Source organism: Dermacentor andersoni, chromosome 4 (genome assembly GCF_023375885.2).
Source record: "Dermacentor andersoni chromosome 4, qqDerAnde1_hic_scaffold, whole genome shotgun sequence".
Taxonomy (NCBI): domain Eukaryota; kingdom Metazoa; phylum Arthropoda; class Arachnida; order Ixodida; family Ixodidae; genus Dermacentor; species Dermacentor andersoni.
Window position 1 is genome coordinate 60309507 of NC_092817.1, and position 21404 is coordinate 60330910.

At 45.4% G+C, this 21404-nt stretch overlaps 1 protein-coding gene across 3 annotated transcripts in view; it reads left to right on the plus strand.

Moving 5' to 3' along the window:
- Positions 1–21404, plus strand: part of Tmem131 (Transmembrane protein 131) — a 111449-nt gene that overhangs the window by 76897 nt on the left and 13148 nt on the right. For all 3 annotated transcript variants that reach the window (XM_055073835.2, XM_050183054.2, XM_072287843.1), the window contains 2 exons: positions 11493–11693; positions 16721–16998. In XM_055073835.2, the coding sequence (XP_054929810.1) occupies positions 11493–11693; positions 16721–16998 (479 nt within the window). The remainder of the gene's footprint in view (positions 1–11492; positions 11694–16720; positions 16999–21404) is intronic.

Here is a 21404-nt window from a genome sequence, read left to right on the forward strand (position 1 = left end):
AGGAACAAAACGTGACCAAAGTACAAAAAATTGTCATCCCCAGAAATGACCAAGAAATCTCGACAAAACATGTTATACCCACCTTTGGAACAAGCATAATGCCTACCTCGCTGGACGCAGGTTTTGGCAAAGTAAACGTCAAACCATATAGTATCCCGAACCTCAGATGATGTTTCAAATGCCAAAGGTTTGGACATGCTTCACATGCATGCAGAGAACAAACAACCTGTGCTAAATGCAGCTCCAATGATCACCAATCTGGCAATTGCACTTCTTCCCCTCATTGCGTTGACTGCAAAGGAGACCATCCAGCTTACTCGCAGTCTTGCCCTTTGTTGTGTCGGCAGCGGCAGGCAAGCGGGGGGCCCCGACGGGCGAACGCGCGGCTAGCGCCGGCGCAGTGAAGGAGACACGGAGCTAACTGCTCCCGATGAAAACCGGAACGAAGACTCCGCCGACCCGCGGCTGTTTATTATTAAAAAGGCTTCACATGCCAGATGGCACCTCACGATTGGTCCAAGTTTGTCACATGACAGAAGGGGGGTGCGCCATCTAGCTAAACAACTACAAAACATACATGTACGATGACACAGAGATCTGACAGGGGGCGACACTATACTACACCCTTGCTGGAAAAAAGAAAAAAAAATAATTACACTGACTGTTAAAGAAAAGATCTTGTTCTTTGAAGCAAGAAAGCAATTGTCATACCTTTTGCGAAGAAGTTATGCCGATGTGACACAGGTAGCAGCAGTGTCACAGAGGCCTCAGGAGTTCTTCGAGCCCACGCATAGTGGTCCCGCAGTGACTCCCCCCGCCCCCGTGGTGGAATGGAGCAGTCCGTGGTGCTCCATGAAGAGGATGGAGCAGCATCCTCTTCAAAGGCCCTGCAGACATCAGTCCAGCAGGGCCCTAAAAGCAACCGAACTCCAAGGCCCGAGACACTTGTCTCGGTGGCCAACTCTCGGTGCCAAACCACATAACGTGAAACCACTTACCCTTCGTTTTGAAGAAATGTGCCAAAACTGCAATGTTCTGAACGAGGCTCTCAGGGTCACTGAAGACCGAAGACCCCATGGTATGATTTTGCACATTTTTGTGATTTTGCTCTTACGCATGCATAAGAAAAAAAGAAAAAAAAAAAAGAAACGGCACCTGAACTCGTAATACAAGATTTCTGAGAATTACAAGAAAATACAATGATTGCACCAAGTTTTACACTGATGGGTCCAAGACAAATAAACATCTTGGAAGTGCAGGTGTATCAGAACACTGGGAAAATTGTCTTAGGTTGCCACAGTTTGCTTCAGTTTTTACAGTGGAAGTATATGCCCTGCTTATGGTTTTGAAAAAAATAGTAACAGGAGGTTATAAAAAAGTAGTGGTCTACACAGATTCTCTCAGTTCACTTAATTCCCCTCCATAGAAAATCAGAGTGTGAACCTCTTCTTGGCGACAGCCTGAGAATGTTTGGCGAAAGTGAAAATCGCGGTTAATTAATTTGTCTCTGTTGGTTTTCAAGCCATGTCGGAATCCTGGGAAATGAAAAGGCGAACAAATATGCAACAATGACAGCCCATGAAAGACTAACAGAAATAAATCTTCCACTCAAGGACTCTGTTCAGGTAGTCTGTGCTGCGATCACCACAAAGTGGCGAAAGGATTGGGACTGTCAAGCTAACAACAAACTACAAATAGTAAAGCCCATACTGCAGGAGTGGAAGACATTATACCACCAGGAATGTTTCATGGAAGTTATCCTTTGTCGCCTTGGTATCGGACACACACATCTCACACATAACTTTTTATTGAAAAATGAAGAACAAGTGGTTTCTAATCAATGCCAAGAAACTTAACCATGAATCACATTTTAATAATATGTCCTGCATTGGAGGAAAAAAGACAAATATTTTTATGAACGTCACAAAACACTAACACCATTTATCCCTCCCTGATCCTAGCTGAAAACGTGCTTGTATCTCTAGACAATATTTTTGAGTTTCTAGAAGAAGCAGGTTTCTTAAACAAACTCTAAAGTGATAATTTTTGTTGCTTGAAGCACTTTCATCAAATTATATATTCTCATCTTGTGCATGGCACATCATACCTGTAGTTGCTCTTGCGCCATAAAACCCGCATAACTAACAACCGTAGGTACACACTCACATTCGTGTACGTTCACCTGAATGTGCATTTCATTCACACTCATACTCGCTTCTGCTCACACTTATCGGTACTGTGATCTCTCTTATGGCATTCCTATGGGGTTACCTAGACCACCATGCAGGTCCGAGGATCTAAGCTCACTGTGTACAATAGCTCAGCCGTATGTGTTGCGTATGCTTAAAGAAAGATGATTGATCAGTCTTCGCTGGGAGTGAAACAGAGTGCCGGGAAGAGAAGGCTCAGAGTACAACGAAGGCTTTTATTAGACAACTGCTTTGGCGTTGAACTAACTGCTACACCCTATCCACGCGGTGTGTACCTGCCGAAGCTCCCATCATACGAGGGCAACACAACAGTATTATAAAACAGCGTAACACGCTGCTATATGGCAGGATGACTGTTCCAGTGACTGTGCTACCAAGGCAATATGCCTTCAGCTCCATAGCCTACTGGGCGACCCTGCATAGTTTGACTACACAGCGAAAAAGTACAGTTGAGCCCGCTTATAACGAACCAGAGCGTCACGCGGAATTCGTTCGTTCTATCCAGAAGTTCGTGGTATGTGGGCCACACACAAAAATTGACATCAATCAAAACAAAAATTTATCGGTGATCGTTGTCTGCCTCGTCAGAGCACACCCAATGACGGCGGTTTCAAGCTTGTTCAAAGCTGCGATGTGTTCGTCACCCAAGGCCTTAAAATACACAAGATTTCTAAGTGCCTCAATATGGCTCACTGCTGTGGTCGCGCTTGCGGGTGCTGGCTCCGACGGATCGTTGTCATGGTTCGATGCTTCGGCGTCGCTTGATGCCCACACTTCCCGGACGGCGGTCTCGTCGCAAAACGACTCCGCCACTTCAGCAGCGTCGTCCACATCAACAAAATCTTGCCAATCAAGATCGCAGCCGGCCAGGTTAGCATCAACAACGCGTTGCCACAAGTCGTCGTCAGGCTGGCTTTGTTCAGTGTCTTCAATGCCTGCTTCAGGTGCGTCAGCGAAGCTGGCCTTGCGAAAACAATTCGGGTGTCACTTCCATCCACGCCGCTCTGATCATTTCTATCGCCGAGTACAGCGAGACCTGCAGAGGCACATTGGCAGCGGGGCGATCAACTGCAATCAGCATTCGCTGCACAACGTTTCTGCACAAACGTTTCGGTCATTTAAAGCGGCCTGTAGGCCGCTTTAAACGACTGTATTACACCTATGTCCAGCGGTTGCGCTTCTGAAGTTACATTTGGCGGCAGAAAAAGCAACTCAACTGCCGTTAAGACAGCTTGGACATGGTGGGCGGTACAGTTGTCGAGAATCAGAAGAACTTTGTGCCCTTTCTTCGCCATGCTGCTGTCAAAGTCAATAAGCCATTCCGCGAACAACTCGCGTGTCATCCACGACTTCGAGTTATGCCTGTAACGCACTGGTACATATGTGCAGAAGCAACGTGGCCTCTTTGATTTACCGATGACAAATGGCAAGCATCGATCGCTTCCATCCATGTTGGTGCACAAAAGCACAGTTATGCAAACTTTGCTGTGCTGGCCGCCAGCACATTTGTCACCCTTCATAGCGTGCGTTTTGCCAGGCAGCATTTGATAGAATAGCGCCGTTTCATCGGCGTTATACACATCCCTTTCAGCATAACTTGATACACGGGCCAAGTTTTTAGACATCCACGTGTTGATGCCTTCGTCGCTTACCGATGCCGATTCGCCGTTGATGGTCTTGAAAATAATTCCGTGGCGGAGCTTGAAGCGATGGAGCCAGCCATTGCCAGGAGAAAAATCTGGGAAGTCCAGGAGGAACGCTAAGTCCTTTGCTTTGGACAACATCAGCAGCCCGCTGATGGGAACATTGCGTGCTCGAGTATCAAGGAACCACTTTAGAAGCGCGTCTTCAACGTCTGCATATGTGGCTTTCCGTAGGCGCTTCCTCGTCGCGGAGTCCGTGGTGGCACTCTTGTAGATTTTGTCCTCTTTTAGTATCGTGGATATTGTCGATTTCAACAAACCATACTTTTTCACCAGTTCGTGGTTTTTCGCGCCTTGGGAAAGGTCTTTCAATATCAACAGTTTCGTGGCCAAGTCCAAAGCTTTTCGCTTCACTGTCGAAGTAGACGCCGGCGAATCTGCCATCTCAGATAGGCACGGGAGCACACCAGTAGGAAACAATGCCGACAATGCTAGCACAACCACAAGTAAGAAAAAGACAGTCCCGCAGTCGTGTGAGGTGTGAGGCACGGCGTTAAGGGGGGGGGGGGGGGGGGAAGGGAGAAGAGGGGGTACGAAAGCACGTGATCACGTTCTACGTTGTCAATGGGTGGAAAACTTCGCCGCTGCCCTGACATCGACGATGGCGAGTGGGGTCCCGTGGCGAATGAGCTGGCACTTTCGACTTGTGTGTTCACGTTGCTGATGCGTGCTGGGCCGGCATTTTTTTTTTCTCTCTCTCTTGTTATCGCGGCAATCCCCTCGCCGCATCGCCGCTCCTCCATGCCTCCGGCGAGACGCCACGGGAAAGCCAATTCTCGGAGCGTGCACAACACAGGGTCGGCGGATCTCGCCACGTGGAAAGTGGTCCGCGACACCAAGGCGTTCGCTGTAGCCGATCGGCTAGGTTCGCGGGCGTTCGTTGTAGCTGAGACCGAGCGCCATAGCCTAAACGTATATTTTGACGGTCACGCCGGACTTGTTCGGGATAAGCGAGCGTTCGTCTTAAGTGGGGCCGTTATAAGTGGGCTCGACTGTACTCATTTTCCTTGGGTCGAGGACCCTCGGCAGGTTCGGCCAGCAAAATGGCTGCCCAGAGGAATTTGAATCCAATATGCACAGCATCACTGTTTGAGAGCTTTTTTCTGTGCCCTCCCTCCCACAGTTGGCTCAAGCTACCGGGAGAGAGGAGATGCCAATTCCTGCCTGAGCGGATCAATCGTGTGAGCCCCTTGTCTGCTCAGGGGCATACAACAGCAATTGGTTTACAGCCTCACTGCTGTACCGGCACCCTTTGGAGGATAAAAAGAGGGAAAGCAGCAACTCGCATGTGCAAAATTCGAAATTGATTTGGCCGTGACATGGTCCTTGTGCCCAAAACGTGCTGCACTATGGCGCTGCAATGAAATGGCTGAACACAATCCCCTCAGTACTACTCATTCACGTTCATATTCAAGTCTACTGATACCCTTTGTCACTTACTCGCACCTTTAAATTGAGTATTAGCGAGTATGCCAACCTATGAACACAACCATTTAAGAGGACAGGGTGGACAAGATTTTAAAAAGAGATTTTTATTTTTGCGTAGTTTGAACTGTCCAGTCTTTTCTGAACAAGAATTAGTCCATGATTTTTGTTGCTGCGAGCTCCTTTTGCCAAACAATTACTTTTTCTGAAGTCTGTGCAGCAGCCTGCCACATACCCAGCGACCCAAGTTGTTCTTACGGCTTTGTTTTAAACCTGTTCCCTCATCAGAGCAGCCTGATGCATTGCCCATTCTACCATGGATTACCCGCTGACCCAGGTTGCCGGGAAAAGGGTTAGACAGACCTCATTTACTCGTGTAATGATCACGCTTCTTTGTCAAAAAAATTGACATAAATTCAGGGGTGCAATCATTACGTGGGTTAAATTTCCTGCTAAAATAATATTTTTTTTTCATCCCACATTTGCTGCGGGATGACAACAGGTCAACAAGCAGGCGGCTGCCACTGTACGTAGTGCGGGACACCAAAACAAAAATTGCGGCCAGCGGAGCAAGCCGAATACACCGAATGCGATTTTTCTTTTCTTCTCGCGAGTACATTACGTGCATTGAAACAGTTTCTTCTGTATCAGTAATGAATAATATTGTTAATATCGGCAAGTTTGCGACAATAACATAGCCATGTACACTTTGAGGGGGACAGAAACAGAGATGGGCGCGCGGAGCTGCCAGTGACATAGAAACACATGGTGGGCATGCTGCGGAAACTGCGGCATTTGTCTTCACTACTATCCTAACACGGCACGTTTCCGCTAAGGGTGGGCGAATATCTTAGCTGCGTTACAAGCGCCGGCGTATGAATAGGGTACACTCTTAATATATCAGTGTAAACGTGGCTACTTTCGTTTCCGCTCGCGATTTGTTGCGTGCCCACGAGTGCAGACGAGAAGAATCGAAAGGGGCCTTCTTTGTTGTTGTTGGCCAAAACCATTATGAAGCCTACAAGTAATAAAGCCAAGGCAAGTTTGGTTGTAGCTTTTTTTTCTTTCATGGAAGTGCGGAAAGTGATGACAGGAATGAAATGGGGCATCTGCTTAAGAATGTTTGGTGCGTGCAGACCGCTTGGTATGTCTTCAAGAGTCGCTCGCGTAGCATTTGACAGCATTCGACAGATGGTAAACGCGATCACCATTAGCTAGACTTGGCACACGACATATCGCTGCGAAAAGTGCAGGGTGCGATCACTACACGGGAAAGAAAGAAAATCGAATTTTGACGACAAAATTCAGGGGTGCAATCATCACGTGAGTGCGATCATTATGCGAGTAAATACGGTATATAGGCAGCCCCCGAGAAGTGTGTGAAGTACCCTAAGAATGCTAGTTGCATTAAAATTTGACAAAAAAGCATTGAGAAATTTTTCGAAGATTAGTGGGATTGTGTGGGTTTGTCAAACAACAAAAAAGCCATTAATCGAGACACCCTAAACACTGCCTATACAGTGAACCTCATTATACAAACACCACATTAACAAACTTTTCAGAAATCCCCTGCTGACTTATGGCTTCAGTGTAAAAATATTTCAGTACTACAAACTTTAGAATACCAGACTTTTCAGAATAGCGATCGTAATTCAGTTTCCGTATCGAGTTAACATCTCAGTTCTACGAACTAATACTCCGAAATCGAGGGAGACTGCGCTCAGTTAAGAAAGAAAATGTGGGAGATAGTTTTTTTAAATCTGTTGTGGATGTCATTACGCATCGGGTTTTGCGAGTGCATGCTCTGCCCAGGCAAGTATCGCCTAGCAGTGGAGGCACATCTCATCCTTCTTTCGTCCTTCTTTCTGCACATGCCTCTTTCTTTTACGCTTCTTTCCATGGCTGTACTAGCAATACGCATAAAGAAATGTAACCTCCATACTCACGGGGATGCCAGACGGTTGCACTTTGCATTTTCCAGACAGTGTCGTATGCGCGCTTGCGCTTTTGAACAGTTCAGGTGTTTGTCTCGAGTGAGACAGTTGTGGTGCCCACGGCAAGAAATGTAAAAAACAAAAAAACAAGAAAGATTGCGCTTTGGAGGCGACATGGAGGTTCATTTTTGTCAGTTGTTTTCTCAGCATTGGTGTCTGCATTGCGTGTGTCACTCTTATTATACAGTGGTTTGGTTGTGTGTGGCAATAAAATCTATGAAAAATAGCAACAGCGAGGGCTGAGAGCCAACAGCGTCGTTTTCGTGGATAGCTCAAGCAGTGACATCTTATAAACTGATGGATTGATGGGCAGAATGGTTAATTTTGGACCTTTCACTATAACAACCTTTCAGAATAATGAACTATTTTCAACGGTCCCATGTGATTCGTTATATCGAGTTTTGATTGTATTACCTGGAGCATTTTGTTTACGTGTGCGCTTGTTTGACTTCATACCATGACACAGAGTGATTAGTTCCTGCAATCAAACCTCGATATATCAAACAGCTCAGTGATTGCGAAATAAATCGATATAGCCAGAATTTGACATATCAAATTACTTTAAAGATGCATAAAAAGCTTGTGCAAATCAATCAATGAACCAATCGTGGCGCACTAAATACTCGCTTGAAGCTTCACACAAAGTATTTATTTCTTTGGCTGAAAGTACTGCAGCAATGTAGCCTGCTTCTTATTGGCAGCTGCATGCTTAACCATGGCATCCCTGAAATAGTCTAAACGATCCACAAGCGATAGGCCGGTGCCTTCTGTTGTTTCGCACTAGCAGCGTAGAAGGGCCAAAGCAGCTACAGCCTCAGTTGAAGTTGGTAGCGGAGCAACATCAGCGCTTGCGGGATCAACCTCGGCAGCGTCTTCGTTTGGCCGCTACTTCCGTTGCGATCTCCACGTCCGGCAATCGAAGCATTTGAAACACTGTCGGTAACAAAGTATTAAGTAGTGTCTGCCATGGCGTGTATAAGTGAGCCCAGTGAACAAATGCGGTCACACGTCTTTATGGAAGCAAACCACCATTCCTTGCGAGGTGGGACAGGCGCAGAGCATGGCACCGAGGAGGAGTCAGTGTGGCAAAGGCAATGTGTTGTTGACATTGTGGAACTAGCCAAGCCGCTGCTAGCGTACGCCACTACGTTCAAATGGCACCCACAGCGTAGTCGATGTGTGCAGCTATAGTGCGCAGCAGTCGGGAATGCAGTTCGCGCAACCGCTATCTTTGAGAATGTTGCTGGAAAATTCGGCACCCGTCAACAGAGCACAAGTGGTCTGGGGTGGTGGAGTTTGATGTATCCTTTCTACGTCCGACCCCGTGCAACATAAAAAATTAAAAATGCATGCGACTTCCCAGGTGATATAGAAAGTGTTTGATATACACAATAATTCTATATATCTGTGTTGTTCTATATATATAGAGGTTTGACTGTAATACGCAACAGGCAATTTTAAGCCTCATGAGGTAGCCAGATCAAAGGTCTTTCAGAAGCGTTGCTTCTGCAGCACCTTGTTTGCATTGACCCATCATGGTAACGGATCTCAGCAGTGGGGCTCAATGCCAGGCACAACATTGACAACCAGCTCTTCGTCTTCAAAGCTCATACAGTAGGCGATATGCAAAACCTGCAAGCACACTTCTCCACACACCTTTGACATAACCAAAATGGCGGACCTCTGGCTAGCATAGTAATTGAAGTGTCAACATGCGGATGTTGACATCACTCCTGCCGCTGTTCATTCCCAGCACTGTCCAAGCTTTCAAAATGTGCATCTTGGCTTAATCATGCTACTAACAGGAAAGTGACCATATTAGTAAGGGCAAGTTAGCTGAGTGGGAAAGCCTGCTCACAGACTTTTTCACATTGTCCATTTGCAACGTGGATAATGGTATGTTAATACATCGGCCTGTGTGGCCAATGTACATAGGACCAGCCCCAGAGAACAAAGAAACTTATTAAATGGCGTGCCGTGCTCTCATCTTGCCTCTCATTGTCAATCGTGCCAGTCTAAGCCCCTCTTCGAAAACATGGTCATTTTGTTCCGTCGCCCTAACCAAACCTTGTGAGAAATTTCAGAAGCCTATTGTGTCACCAAGAACGCCGCACTGTGTGTAAGCCAACCATTGGTATTACTGAACGACAGAGAATTCAATTTTATCAATCAATGTTGAACAGGTGCCTTCGATGTATGTTTTCTTGCTCATGTTCATCTTGACATGCACGATGTGTCCATATTTTATATATGTATATCTATCCATATGTGCAGTAAAGATCAATTGTGAGTGAGCGCATGTTGTGTATGCTCCTTTTATTCGTCCAGTGTCTTGCATTCTTAAGTTTTCTAATAATGCAATACCAACTTACCCACCTATCCATCCTGTTGCAATGAACCTAGTGTATTGGCTGATCGCTTAAGCCGTAGTCACTTAATGCATGTCAAGTGGTTATTGCATAGTATTTGCTTCATTTTTCAGTGCATACAAGTGTGGAATAGGCAAAATGTTGTCAAATAGGTGAAATGTCGTGCAGACCATAGATAGCAAAATTGCGGTGCATGGACCTTCCCCGGACAGCATTCGCCATGAATAGCGATTTCAAAACATGCTTGCCATGACATGTTTACTGCTCCCATAGCTTCTAGTGCTTCCAAGTCATTGTCGTGGATTACGACATAGATGATGGCCCTTCCCTATCAGATGCGGCTAGTGCGTTGACCGTCATAAAGGTGTTCGCAGAGAAGTGGGGCCTGATGGAGAAACTGGCTCTCAGCCTTGCCGAGTTTTAGGATGGCGTTGTTGCTGCTGTTGTTGCTGTGATTTTCACATGCCGCCACGGCAGCATATGAAAATCACAGATTTATGCTGCCTGCTTGTAAATAAAACTTGTCTGCGTGTGTGTTTAAGTGAGAGTGAACACATTGCTTTTGGCTAGTAGGTCTATAGCCACTCACCTGCCATTGTCAGTTAATTAGTACATTACTTAGTGCATGTCCTGTCTTTTCTTATGCCTTAGCTTGTGTCCCAGTAGTTCGCGCTCTGAATTTAGCCATGCTTAGTGCGTACCTGATCCATGTTTCCCGCCAAGTACAGTACGTATTAACACAGTTTTACTACCTAAGTTACTGATAGCTTGCTACATTCTTGTGCAATTTTGAGAGACTCCCAAGTATTTGTAGCACCTTAGTTTCTTGCCCAAAATTTATACGCGTTAAATTTTGTGAAATGTTTTCTATTATTCTATATTAAAGTCCAAATCTACTAATCGATATTGCCACATCCTTAAAGACCACTAAAATATTCACAGAAAAAAACATCATAATATTAAAGGTATGGTCTAATACAGTAAAAAAAAAAAAAATTATTAACCTGATTTTTACGTTTTATGAGAAAACAGTTATAAAATGTGCCCTAAAATACCGTATTTTGTACTCGCATAAAAAGTGCACTGGCATAATGAAAGTACCCCCACTTTTCCAATCAGTAAGTGTTTTTTTTTTTTCCTCGCGTAATGATCGCGCCCCAAACTTGCTGCTGTGAAGCAGGAGACAGACGGTACGATTCGTCGTCCGACATGCCAAAAATGCCAGTTGGATTTTAGCCGTGTTGCCGTGCCATAGAGCTAGATTGGGTGCCCAGCATGCGACAAAAATAGGAGACATGTGGTACAATTCAGCGTTCGATTCGGTACGTCAGACACCGTATCAAAGACCGAATCATTACCATTCTCCTACTTTCTAGAAGTGGCCGTGGAAAAAAATCACTAGGAATTTTATGCCGCATAAGAAAAAAGATGGGATCATTATGAGAGTTAATATAGTACATGGCAGATATCCTGTCCCCTTAATCAACAGCCATTCCCAGTCGCTCAAATGTTCAAGCAATGTTTTTCACCTAGGAATGAAAAGTATAACATCCATAGAAACACGAAAGGTGCAGCTGCCAAGTTACTTCTTATATGCATCTTATTTGTGCATCTGCAATGTGCACTCTGTAATGAAATGTGCACATTGCACATTGTAACCGTTTGTCAAAGCTGCTGTGATGAGTGTGTGGAAAGCTCTCATTGCTGTTCATGGGTGAGGATGTCTACTTCAGTCTTTGGAGCCTTGCACGGGAGCCGCTGATCTTGTTCTGCTTGTCTTTCCATTCACAGGTGTTGTCGGCCAAAAGCCAGCTGGGCTTGCTGTGGAGCCTCCACTGAAGACGAAATCCGCTCCGCTCGGCCATTCCTGGGATGCCATGAGCAGGGCACTGCCGGACTTTCCAATCGACACATTTTCCTTAGCAGATAAACCAAAGGAACCTTGGCCTGAACCATCCGATTCCAAGCAGGAAATTGCACCTGTACTCAGAAGTAGGTACTTGGGGCCAAAATAATTCCATTCCTTGAGTGTCATTTGAAGTTCAACAATAACATAGAAAAATTGTATCCTGGGCCGAAGCCTTATTTTAAGCTACCTGTTTCACTAAGTCAAGCAGGAGGGCAACCACATTTTTTCCAATGAAGAGAGGTTGCTGCTAGTCGCAGATTTTAAAGAATTTTTGTGCTCCCGTAGCATGTCGTTGATGCAGCACCCAGTTTGTGTATTTAGCGGTTCCAGTGACTGAGTGAGTACAGCGCTGACCTTCAGCCAATGTTTATTGCGTCGTTCGCGCTCAAAACAGATATACTCACAGGAGGAGGGTGTCATGCCATTGCAAGATACTTCCTACCATTTGCAATGGCTCTTCTGCACACGTAGGCAGCCATCTATGAATTCAACCTCTTTATCTAACAAGCTGATTGAAAATGTGCTTGCGCAATCTGTGCCTTTCTTTATGATCCTGTAGGCTTCATAGATTTTTCTTGTCCGTTGTAATGTGTACTTTTGCAACGTTGCAATGTGCACTCAAACAGGGATGGCAACTGCGTTCTTTCCAATGAAGAGAGGTTGCTGCTAGTCCCAGATCTTAAATAATTTTAATGCTCCCATAACCTGTTGATGCAGTACTTCGTTTGTCCAATGTAATGACAAAGGGATGTCTTAGATGACTCCTGTTGTGCAGGCAGTATACATGTTCTGGTACTTCTTATGCATGATGGGGCTTTTGTGACATCCGAATTAACTTTCTGCACAATTTTTGTAATTTGTTGGATGTGGAAAAGACCACACGCTACTGCATGGCCCACCGTCCTCTTAAGCCTGTGGGACACGTTGTACACATACGGAATCACAACCGTGAGCTTCTTGTCTTCGGTCTTGGTGCAAGTAAATGATTGCTACGATGATGATGACGTGTTGTTCTCATCCCCAGTCTCAGCGTCCAGGACGCACTGTCAGAAATGGTCTGCACAGGTGGCCTTAATGGCTGACATCGGCTCGAAGGACTCAGACACTGATGTATGAAGAAAACTTGTATTTGCAAAGGCTTTAGAAAGCTTGGTTACGAGATTGCACGGTTTCAGTGTTACATCGGTTACAAAAAGTTGCATTGGTTTGGACCAGATAGGGCAATGCTATCTCGGCTAAGCTGATGGTGCTTGGCACCCGAAGTCAGATCCACAACGACGATCAGAATGCTGCAGCTGCATTTTCTAGACCCAATGCGCCGCCCAGAATATTTACTGACGAATCATTGATGGTTTGTATTGTGACTGGACGATCAGTTCAGTGATTGGCCAGTCTATCAGCCAACCATCTTAGAAAGCTTTTTTTTAGCACAGGTCACAGCGTAGAATCCTCACCCAAAATACACAATATACACGAACAAAGGGGCGAGGGTCACCATACGCATATTTGTCAGAAGTTCCAAGAAACCGCATGCAAGCGCAGCTGGTGTAGCAACGTGCTGACAAGCAAAACACATTCATAAACATAGACGTAAGGAAACATCACAATCATGGCACCAGTTCTTGAACATGTACGCAAAGCGACCAGATTGCCAGGACCCGAAGGCCATGTGGTGCCATATTTGTGAGTAAATCTGTCAGTGAGATGCAGAGGATAACTGTTCTCTAGCCAAACTTCGACCTCATGCCTGAACCATAAGACAAAGAAAACATTCTCTTGGCGCCTAAGATCCAAGACAAAACCAACAGGCTCTCGCACAGCTTGTCGAAATAAAAGACCCCTGCCCAGATGGCCCGTGCTTTGTTTACCACTGTTCGGGGTGGCAGCTTAAAGTGCGCATCTCCTTTTTCACTCTCAAAGGCACATCTGCCAGCTTGCCCAGGAAAGGTTCTGGAAATCCTGCTCCTATTGCTTGAGCTTTGAAACTGTGTTGTGTCTAATGCAGGCATGAATGGACCTAGACATTCTTAAGGGCTATGATTGCTATGCCTCTCTTAACAACCTTTTAGTGAACCAACCAGAATGGCAACAGTCTTTTCTTTGACTTCAGGTTATATCTCCAACCGGTGTGCTGCTCTTGAAACATTATGGCAATATCCAAGAAGCGGAACTCTCATTTTAGTAGAACCTTTGGTTTAAGCTAGTTGGTCACGTGTTATAGAATAATTCAATAATGCATAAGAGAGAGGGTCACAGTAACGAATGCAAGACAAGTGCCAAGACAATGGGACTAGCCTTATGTTTTCTCCTCACTCTTATATGCCCATACATCTCACAGCTGCCTGGGTCAGAGGAGTATTGAGCAAGTAATTCCTCTGTTAATCCATGCACTCATGACATCTCACCTTTAGAGGTAGCATGCACACTGTGTGCTGCCTGCTGTTACAGTTGGCATTTAGCGTTGTTATACCCGGCATCCCTTCTCGATGATTAATTCTTCACGAGTGAGCGGGCATCTATGAAAGGCCCTTCACACTGTATCGTCGCTTTCTCAGGACCAGGGAGCTGGCAATTAAATGAGCACACCCAAAGCAGATGGGCGAGGTGAGCGCCCGCCTGGTCTTAACTGGTCCCGACATAGACGACGACACGGTTACAAAGAGCCTCACGTCAAGGCGACAACAGTCGCCACCCTTCGTGGAAGCAATGACTATCATGAAGACCATTTTACCGGCATAAAATCTGACGAGCGGACCGTCACGAATGGCCCACTAATTGATAAAAGGGGCAAACGTCAAGGACTTCCGTAGGAACAACTTCGACATCAAGTTCCCAATTTGCCACCTCATTGCCCTGCTTTGGGGGTGAACGTGCAACATTGCAGGCGGAGCCCGGCGGAACCATGTGACGTCATGGGTGGAATTTTGCGAACACTTTAACGATTGTGGTTGGCCAAGAAGAACAGTGAATTTCCCCGACAAGAGAAAGGGGAAAAAGAAGTGCATGAAAAAAGTACCCCGAGTGTTGTGGAGCGTGCTCCTAGTTCTACGAGAGCTCCTATTCGCGCTCGTGCTTGTACTAGTACTCATGCTCTTAGATGTAAACGCTCATCGTGTAACTTTGTAAATAAACCCTTTTCTCATCTTTTGAACGTCGCCCTTCACCTCTAGATCACCCAACACCTGGCACAGCATCAGCCATGGAACTGTAATGGCCGCTCGGATACCAAATCACAACAACTGTATGACAGTGGTGAAATACACTACTCTGGGTCCCAACACAGCTAACTGAGGATTTCACAGCTGGTGACTGAACAGAAAATAAGCTTAAAGGTTCCCTCACTAGGCCCCACAGTAAACTTTGCTTATATGCTGGAAGTTGTTACCTGTCCTCTAGGGAGCGTTCTGCCGCAAGAATTTTTCAAGTCAGCTCATTAATAGCCGAGATAGAAATATTTCAGTGCCGCGAACCCATGATTCCAGCAAACACGGTCGTTAGTATGCTCTGCGCTTGTCAGCTCAAAATGGCCAGACCTGGTGAGGGGCCCTTTAACATTGAGATAGGAAGATGGCTGTATAGATTAGAGACCAAATAGGGGTAACTGATATTCTAGTTTAAATTGAGGGAAAGAGGTGGGAAAGAGGTTGTTAATGTTGCCAAGCTGGGGGTGTCACTGACGAGCAGGTGTGCTTGGCCAGCCGAACTGTGCTGCAGCCGCCAAGGCAGTGACGAGTGAAGGAATGCGACGAGGCAACAGTCGAAAGAGAACACTCTCCCTTTATTTCATGCAAAGTACTTTGCCCTCTTGTACATGTAACATCGGTACATGATATAACCAGGCAGGTGTTAGCTAGCTCGCTTAGTGCCACCTGGTCAGGAAGGCGTGCACTTCATGGCACAACGTAGGTGGAGTTGGGCTGGTTCTGTAATGCGTGAAACAGACAAATAGTGTTCTATGGCTGCCGAAATAAGGGAGATGCAATTAGGGGTGGCAGATAAGGAAATTTTCAGGTTGAGTTGACCAATGTTGGACAGAGGTAACCAGAGAGTACCGTATTTACTCGCATAATGATCGCACTCGCGTAATGATTGCATCCCTGAATTTTGTTGTCAAAATTCGATCTCTTTTAGAAATTTCTTGTGTAATGATTGCACTCCGAACTTGCCGCAGTGATATTTCATGTGCCAAGTATAGCTAATAATGATCGCGCTTACCATCTGTCGAATGCTAGCGAACAACTGTTCAAGACAAACCAAGCGGTCGGCACGCACCAAATATTCATAAGTAGATGCCTCATTTCATTACTTTCATCAGTTTCCACACTTCCATGACAAAAAAAGCTACAACCAAACTTGCCTTGGCTTTATTACTTGTAGGCTTCAAAATGGTTTTGCCCAACAACAAAAAAGGCCCCTTTCGATACTTCTCGTCTGCACTCGTGGGCACGCAACAAATTGCGAGCGGCAATGATAGTAGCCACGTTTGCACTGATACGTTAGAAATGTACCCTATTCATACGCCGACGCTTTTAACACTGCTAAGATATTCACCCACCCTTAGCGTAACCATGCCGTATTAGGATAGTAGTGAAGACAGATGCCGCAGTTCCTGCAGAATGCCAGCCATGTGTTTCTATGTCACAGGCAGCTTAGCACGCCCATCTGTTTCTTTCCCCTCAAAGTGCACATGGCTACGTTATTGCCACAGACTTGCCGATATTAACGATATTACTCATTACTGATATGGAAGAAACTGTTTCAATGCACGTAATGTACTCGCGAGAAGAAAAGAAAAATCGCGTTCGGCTTGCTCCGCCGGCCGCCATTTTTGTTTTGGTGTCCCGCACTACATACAGCGGCAGCCGCCTATTTGTTGGCCTGTTGTCGTCCCGCAGCAAATACGGGATGAAAAAAAAATTTTTATTGCGGGAAGTTTAACCCGCGTAATGATAGCACCCCTGAATTTGCGTCAATTTTTTTTACAAGAAAGTGCGATCATTATACGAGTAAATACGATATTTTGAGAGGCCTTCATCATTTTAGTGAGGTTATATAGGCCGATGACGATAATATTGCATACTGGTGTATTTATGTGTTGTTTCTATTTCAGACATGTGTGCTTCCTTCTCACCGGGCAACCTACGGACGAGCAGTGCATACTGTGTACCTTCTCCGGAAGCCACTTACTCACCGTGGTCGACACCAAGGCCCACACCTGGGGAATTCGCATCCCCCTGGCAAGGTGCAGGATCCAGCAACGCAACAGTTGGGGTAGTCACCAAGAGCCAGTGGGGTGCTTCAGATGTGAGAACACCCACGATGCACAGTGAAGCTGATCGCTGGGCGCCCAGCCCTCCACAGCGTCCCATTGGATGTAGTGATACTACGGTGAGTCGGCTTGGCCTTGTTGTGGCATAATGGGCTTTTGTAGTAGGTATGGATCCGTTGGTCATTAGAGAGCTTTAGCCAGTACGTACACCTGTTAGCATTAATTTTTTTAGTGGAGTACCTCTGGAATAAGTAAACCCAATTACTGAAATGTTGTGGTGCTCAAACCAGGATGCTATGGAATGATCTTTTTAGAGTGACATTGCCTATGAGGAAATGCATAGTTATAAGGAAGTTTGCATTTGGCTGCAAAAGCCTTTGCACGGGCAGACAAGAGTGCACAGTTCACAGTGGGTAGGAGGTGAGTGGCTGTCTGAGGGCCTGTGAGAATTTCTTTGTCTCTGGTAGGCACAGGGTACCTACAGACCGGGAAAACTGGGAATCCTCAGGGGTTTTAAATAGTCCAGAAAAACTCAGGGAAAGCTCAGGGAATTTGTACTTCAATCAAGGAAGATTAGCTGTCATTTTATTGAAAGGGAACGAAAGTTGCCCTACTGCTGGCTTGAGTAAAAGAGAAGAATCATAACAAATTGTCTTTGACGCTGTGTCATCGGCTGTGTACAGTCAACGAACAATTGTCCGGACGCCCGATTTTGGGAAATGCCCGACAATGCGGACGACTTCGTGGCACCACCATGTGCCTCATAGAGTCAATGTAAGAACGTGTGTAATTTTAGATGCAAGAACCCTTCACTGTCCGATTTTCCGAGCATTTTGCCATGACCGCAGTTCCGAAACAGCATTAATCAAAGCCAACACCGCCGTTTTGATTATCTCACCACCTCGAACCAGCGCTCTCACACGCAGATCCACTGGCAGCCGTCGCCACCACCGCGTAAATGCTAGGCTTAGCTGCTTCGACATTCGCTGTTCAGGTCCTTGCCTGTGCTTTTCATTGAAAAAATTCGCCGTTGTCAGTAATGGCACCGACTCCGCCTCTGTAATCCTCGCGATTGGCTTCGAAGCTTAGAAAGCATGGCGCGTTGCATAATGCCGGTTCCCGAAAGGCAGCCTTGCCTCAGCACAGCGATATTACACAGTAAAGCGTACATGAAGTATTGCGGTGAAGCTTAAGCGTGGGAAGGGGCAATTGTCGCCAGACACAGACGTATTCCATAATTATAGACGCATGCACCCGCCATCTCCTGTCACTGTACGAGCAGTGATATGCCTAATAAGTGTACTGGCAGGCCTTCACAGCTTTTTCGGATGTGCCTGTGACGATTTGAGCCCTTAAGGGCAGTAAAAGACATGCATTCATATTTTTCGGACTGCCAGATTTGATTTTTTGGACGTTTTCGTGGCCCCTGTGGAGAACGTAAAATTGGACATTGACTGTACAAATGACCAAGAGAATGCTTCAAATAGTCTGTGGGGCGAACGCGCGGCGGAACGAGGACAAGAACAGAAATGACCATCGCATTGAGGAATGATCGGGAGAGGAACTGTGCCACCTCTTCTTTGAAGGTGCTTGAGCTCAAAAAGCGAAGTGTTGGCTGATGCAAAAGTGCAGGTGACCCTTATCCAAACCAAAATCAACTCTTGAAAGCAGTGAGACACAAAACGGAGGCATTGTGTATGGGCTAAGAGTATTTGAGGACAGTTGAAGTTGACTTTCCAATTGCTAAGAAAATCTCACTTGTGACAAAGTTCGGTCCTAATATCAATGATCCTTCTATCACTTCATAGAAATAGCTTATTTTCGAAAATATCCCTTCTGTGTGCATCTCTTTCTATTCATATTTGAGAATGTTCGACTTGATTTACAATGGGCTTTATCATTTTTCTTTTTCGAACATACTTTATTTTCTGTGCATCTTACTATCCTCTACCTTCAGTTGTCTATTTTGAATAAAATATACACTACTCCTTACTATTCAAACTGGATTTTTTTTTTTAAATGCTTGCTTGAGAGTGAGAGCATTGGGCGATGTGGTGTCCAGCCTGTCTTGACATAAGATAAAGTTCTGTGTCGCTCAGGGAAAACCTGGAACACTCAGGGAATTTGAAAATGTCAACTTGGTAGACACCCAGTTGGCACCTGTTCTTTGTTAGCCCACCCTCACTTATAGGAAACAAGGTTAGTTCTGAAGCTGATGTGGAGCATGTGCTGTTGGATGCAAAGGTGCCAGATGTATGGCACAACGGCACTTCAAATAAAAAAAAAATTTCACTTTTGGGGGCAATCTTTTCATTAAACAATATAATTGTCATCCATTTTATTTGCGTTTCCTTTCTTGAAAACTCGATGTTCACTATTTTCCTGTCAAGAATGTTATGTCATGCTGATAATGCGCATGCCATTTGTGACCTGAAATTACCGGCCATGCAGCATTAAAAAAAGAAATGCATGCAAGATAGATGACGATTGTTGTTTGGGGACAAGCCAAGCCACAAAGGGCGTAAACTTCCTTTAGATTGTGCCTTGCCCTATTCATTAAATAATTCTTATTCTAGGAAGAGACTGTACTATTTGACATTTGGCAAGTTTGTAGCTAGCTGTTGTGAAGCAGAGTTGAGCAATTGAAGAGGCTTTGTGAGAGGGATTGGTGCATGTAGTATGGCGCGCAAATGGAAACACCGTGCCTGCATGTCTTAGTGGTATCGTGTACTTAGCTGCCGAGGTGATATGCAGAAAATTAAGTATAGCAAGGAATGGGTGCTAGCTGGTGTTGATTTATGCTTATATGTTAGGCATCTTACACTAGCAAAAAAAGGTAGCAGTGCCTTTGTTTGTGCCCCTTACTAGGCATGCCCAGTAGGGGGGCTCCGGTTCCTAGAGCTTGCAAAATAGGCAGTGGAACAGTCTTGTAATTCGTATGAAATACTGTTGACTGCTGGTCAACATTTGGGACAGCTGCTTATGTTCTCCAGTGCATTTTTGGTGATTCTGTAAAAATTTGTTTTTGTAAAGAATAAGACTAATGTCACTAGCTAAATAGGTGCTTGTAAGATGGCCCTGTAGAGCCTATGCTTCTCTTCTATCACCCATTGCAGTGGCCTAGTGCAACATTAGACTGCTAAGTACACACTGGCAGGATTTTTTCTTGCTGTTGCGGCCACGTTGCTATGAATTCTGTTGTTGCATACCAGGTTCAACTTCTCTTGTACTTACCCATGCCACTATACCTCCCTCAAATGAGTTAAGGGTGCCACATCCATTATGTCAAGCTTTGCTAGATCTAGCATAGTGCCTTACACAGCCATATGTTCACAGTTTTCGACTTGGGAAGCACAGTGGTTCAGTAGTTCTGCAATCTCTTTCTCTCTCTCATTTTAAACACCAGTGCACTCACCTAAGAGGTATTTTAGCTAGAAGATAAAATTAGTGGCCATACTTAAGTTTCGTCGTTGGCACTCTCCACAAACCTGAACAACCACAGTGAAAGAAAGGTCAAGCTGTCATTCAACGTAGACGTAATGCAATGGGTGCTGTCTTTCACTCTGCTTGTCCCTTCTGATAGAAAGCCCCACCTCACATCATGCTTTTGTCACCAAGTCTGGTAGCTTTGCAATGGTGCTTTCTGTCTCTTGTGTAAAAGGACATCATGTGTTGGATGAACGTTGAACAAGTCTGCTAGCAAGAAAGAGAGAGTTCTGCATTTGTGGGCAAATATTAGTACTGTTAACTACCAATTTTTCAGACATGCCTGATGATTTGGATGCCTTGTGCAACATGCCTCATAGAGACAATGTATAAGGACATCTGAGATTTCTGACACTGAAACGCTTCATCACATTTTTCAGATTTTTTGCTGTGACCGCAGGTCCGAATAGCATTAATTAAAGCATCAATTGTCACCATTTGGATCATATTGCAGCCTTGAACCAGCGCTCTCAGTCACCAATCCACTGGCAGCCATAGTAGTCGTTAGGCCTAGCTGCTGCGGTGCCGTGTTTTTCAATTAAAGAAGTCGCTGCTGTCAGCAACGGCGCCGACTCCGCCTTCGTTATTCTCGCCGATGGCATCAAAGCGCGGAAAGCACGGCAAGGGTCTAAAGTGTTGCATAATGCTAATTCCCAAAATGTAGCTTCGCCTCAATACAGCATTGTCACGCGGTAAAGCATATGCAATGTATTGTGGTGAAGCATATCAAAAGTGCAAAGGAGCCACCATTACAGGACATAATATATGTTCCTTAATTATATACCCATGCATCCACCGTCTCCTGTCACAACACGAACGCGGGGATGCCTAATAGTTGTACTGGAAGGCCTTTAAAGGAATACTGAACCACCCCTCAGGCTTGGTGAAAAGACACAGTCCGTGGACAGCGTGTGTGGATCTTGCAAGCAAAGCCCCAAGTCAACTTTCTCTGAAACGCTCGCTCTTAAACAGAAGCCTGCTCCTCACTCTTTTCTGGGTGCTCTATTACATAATATAGCAAATTTTGATACGCAGATGC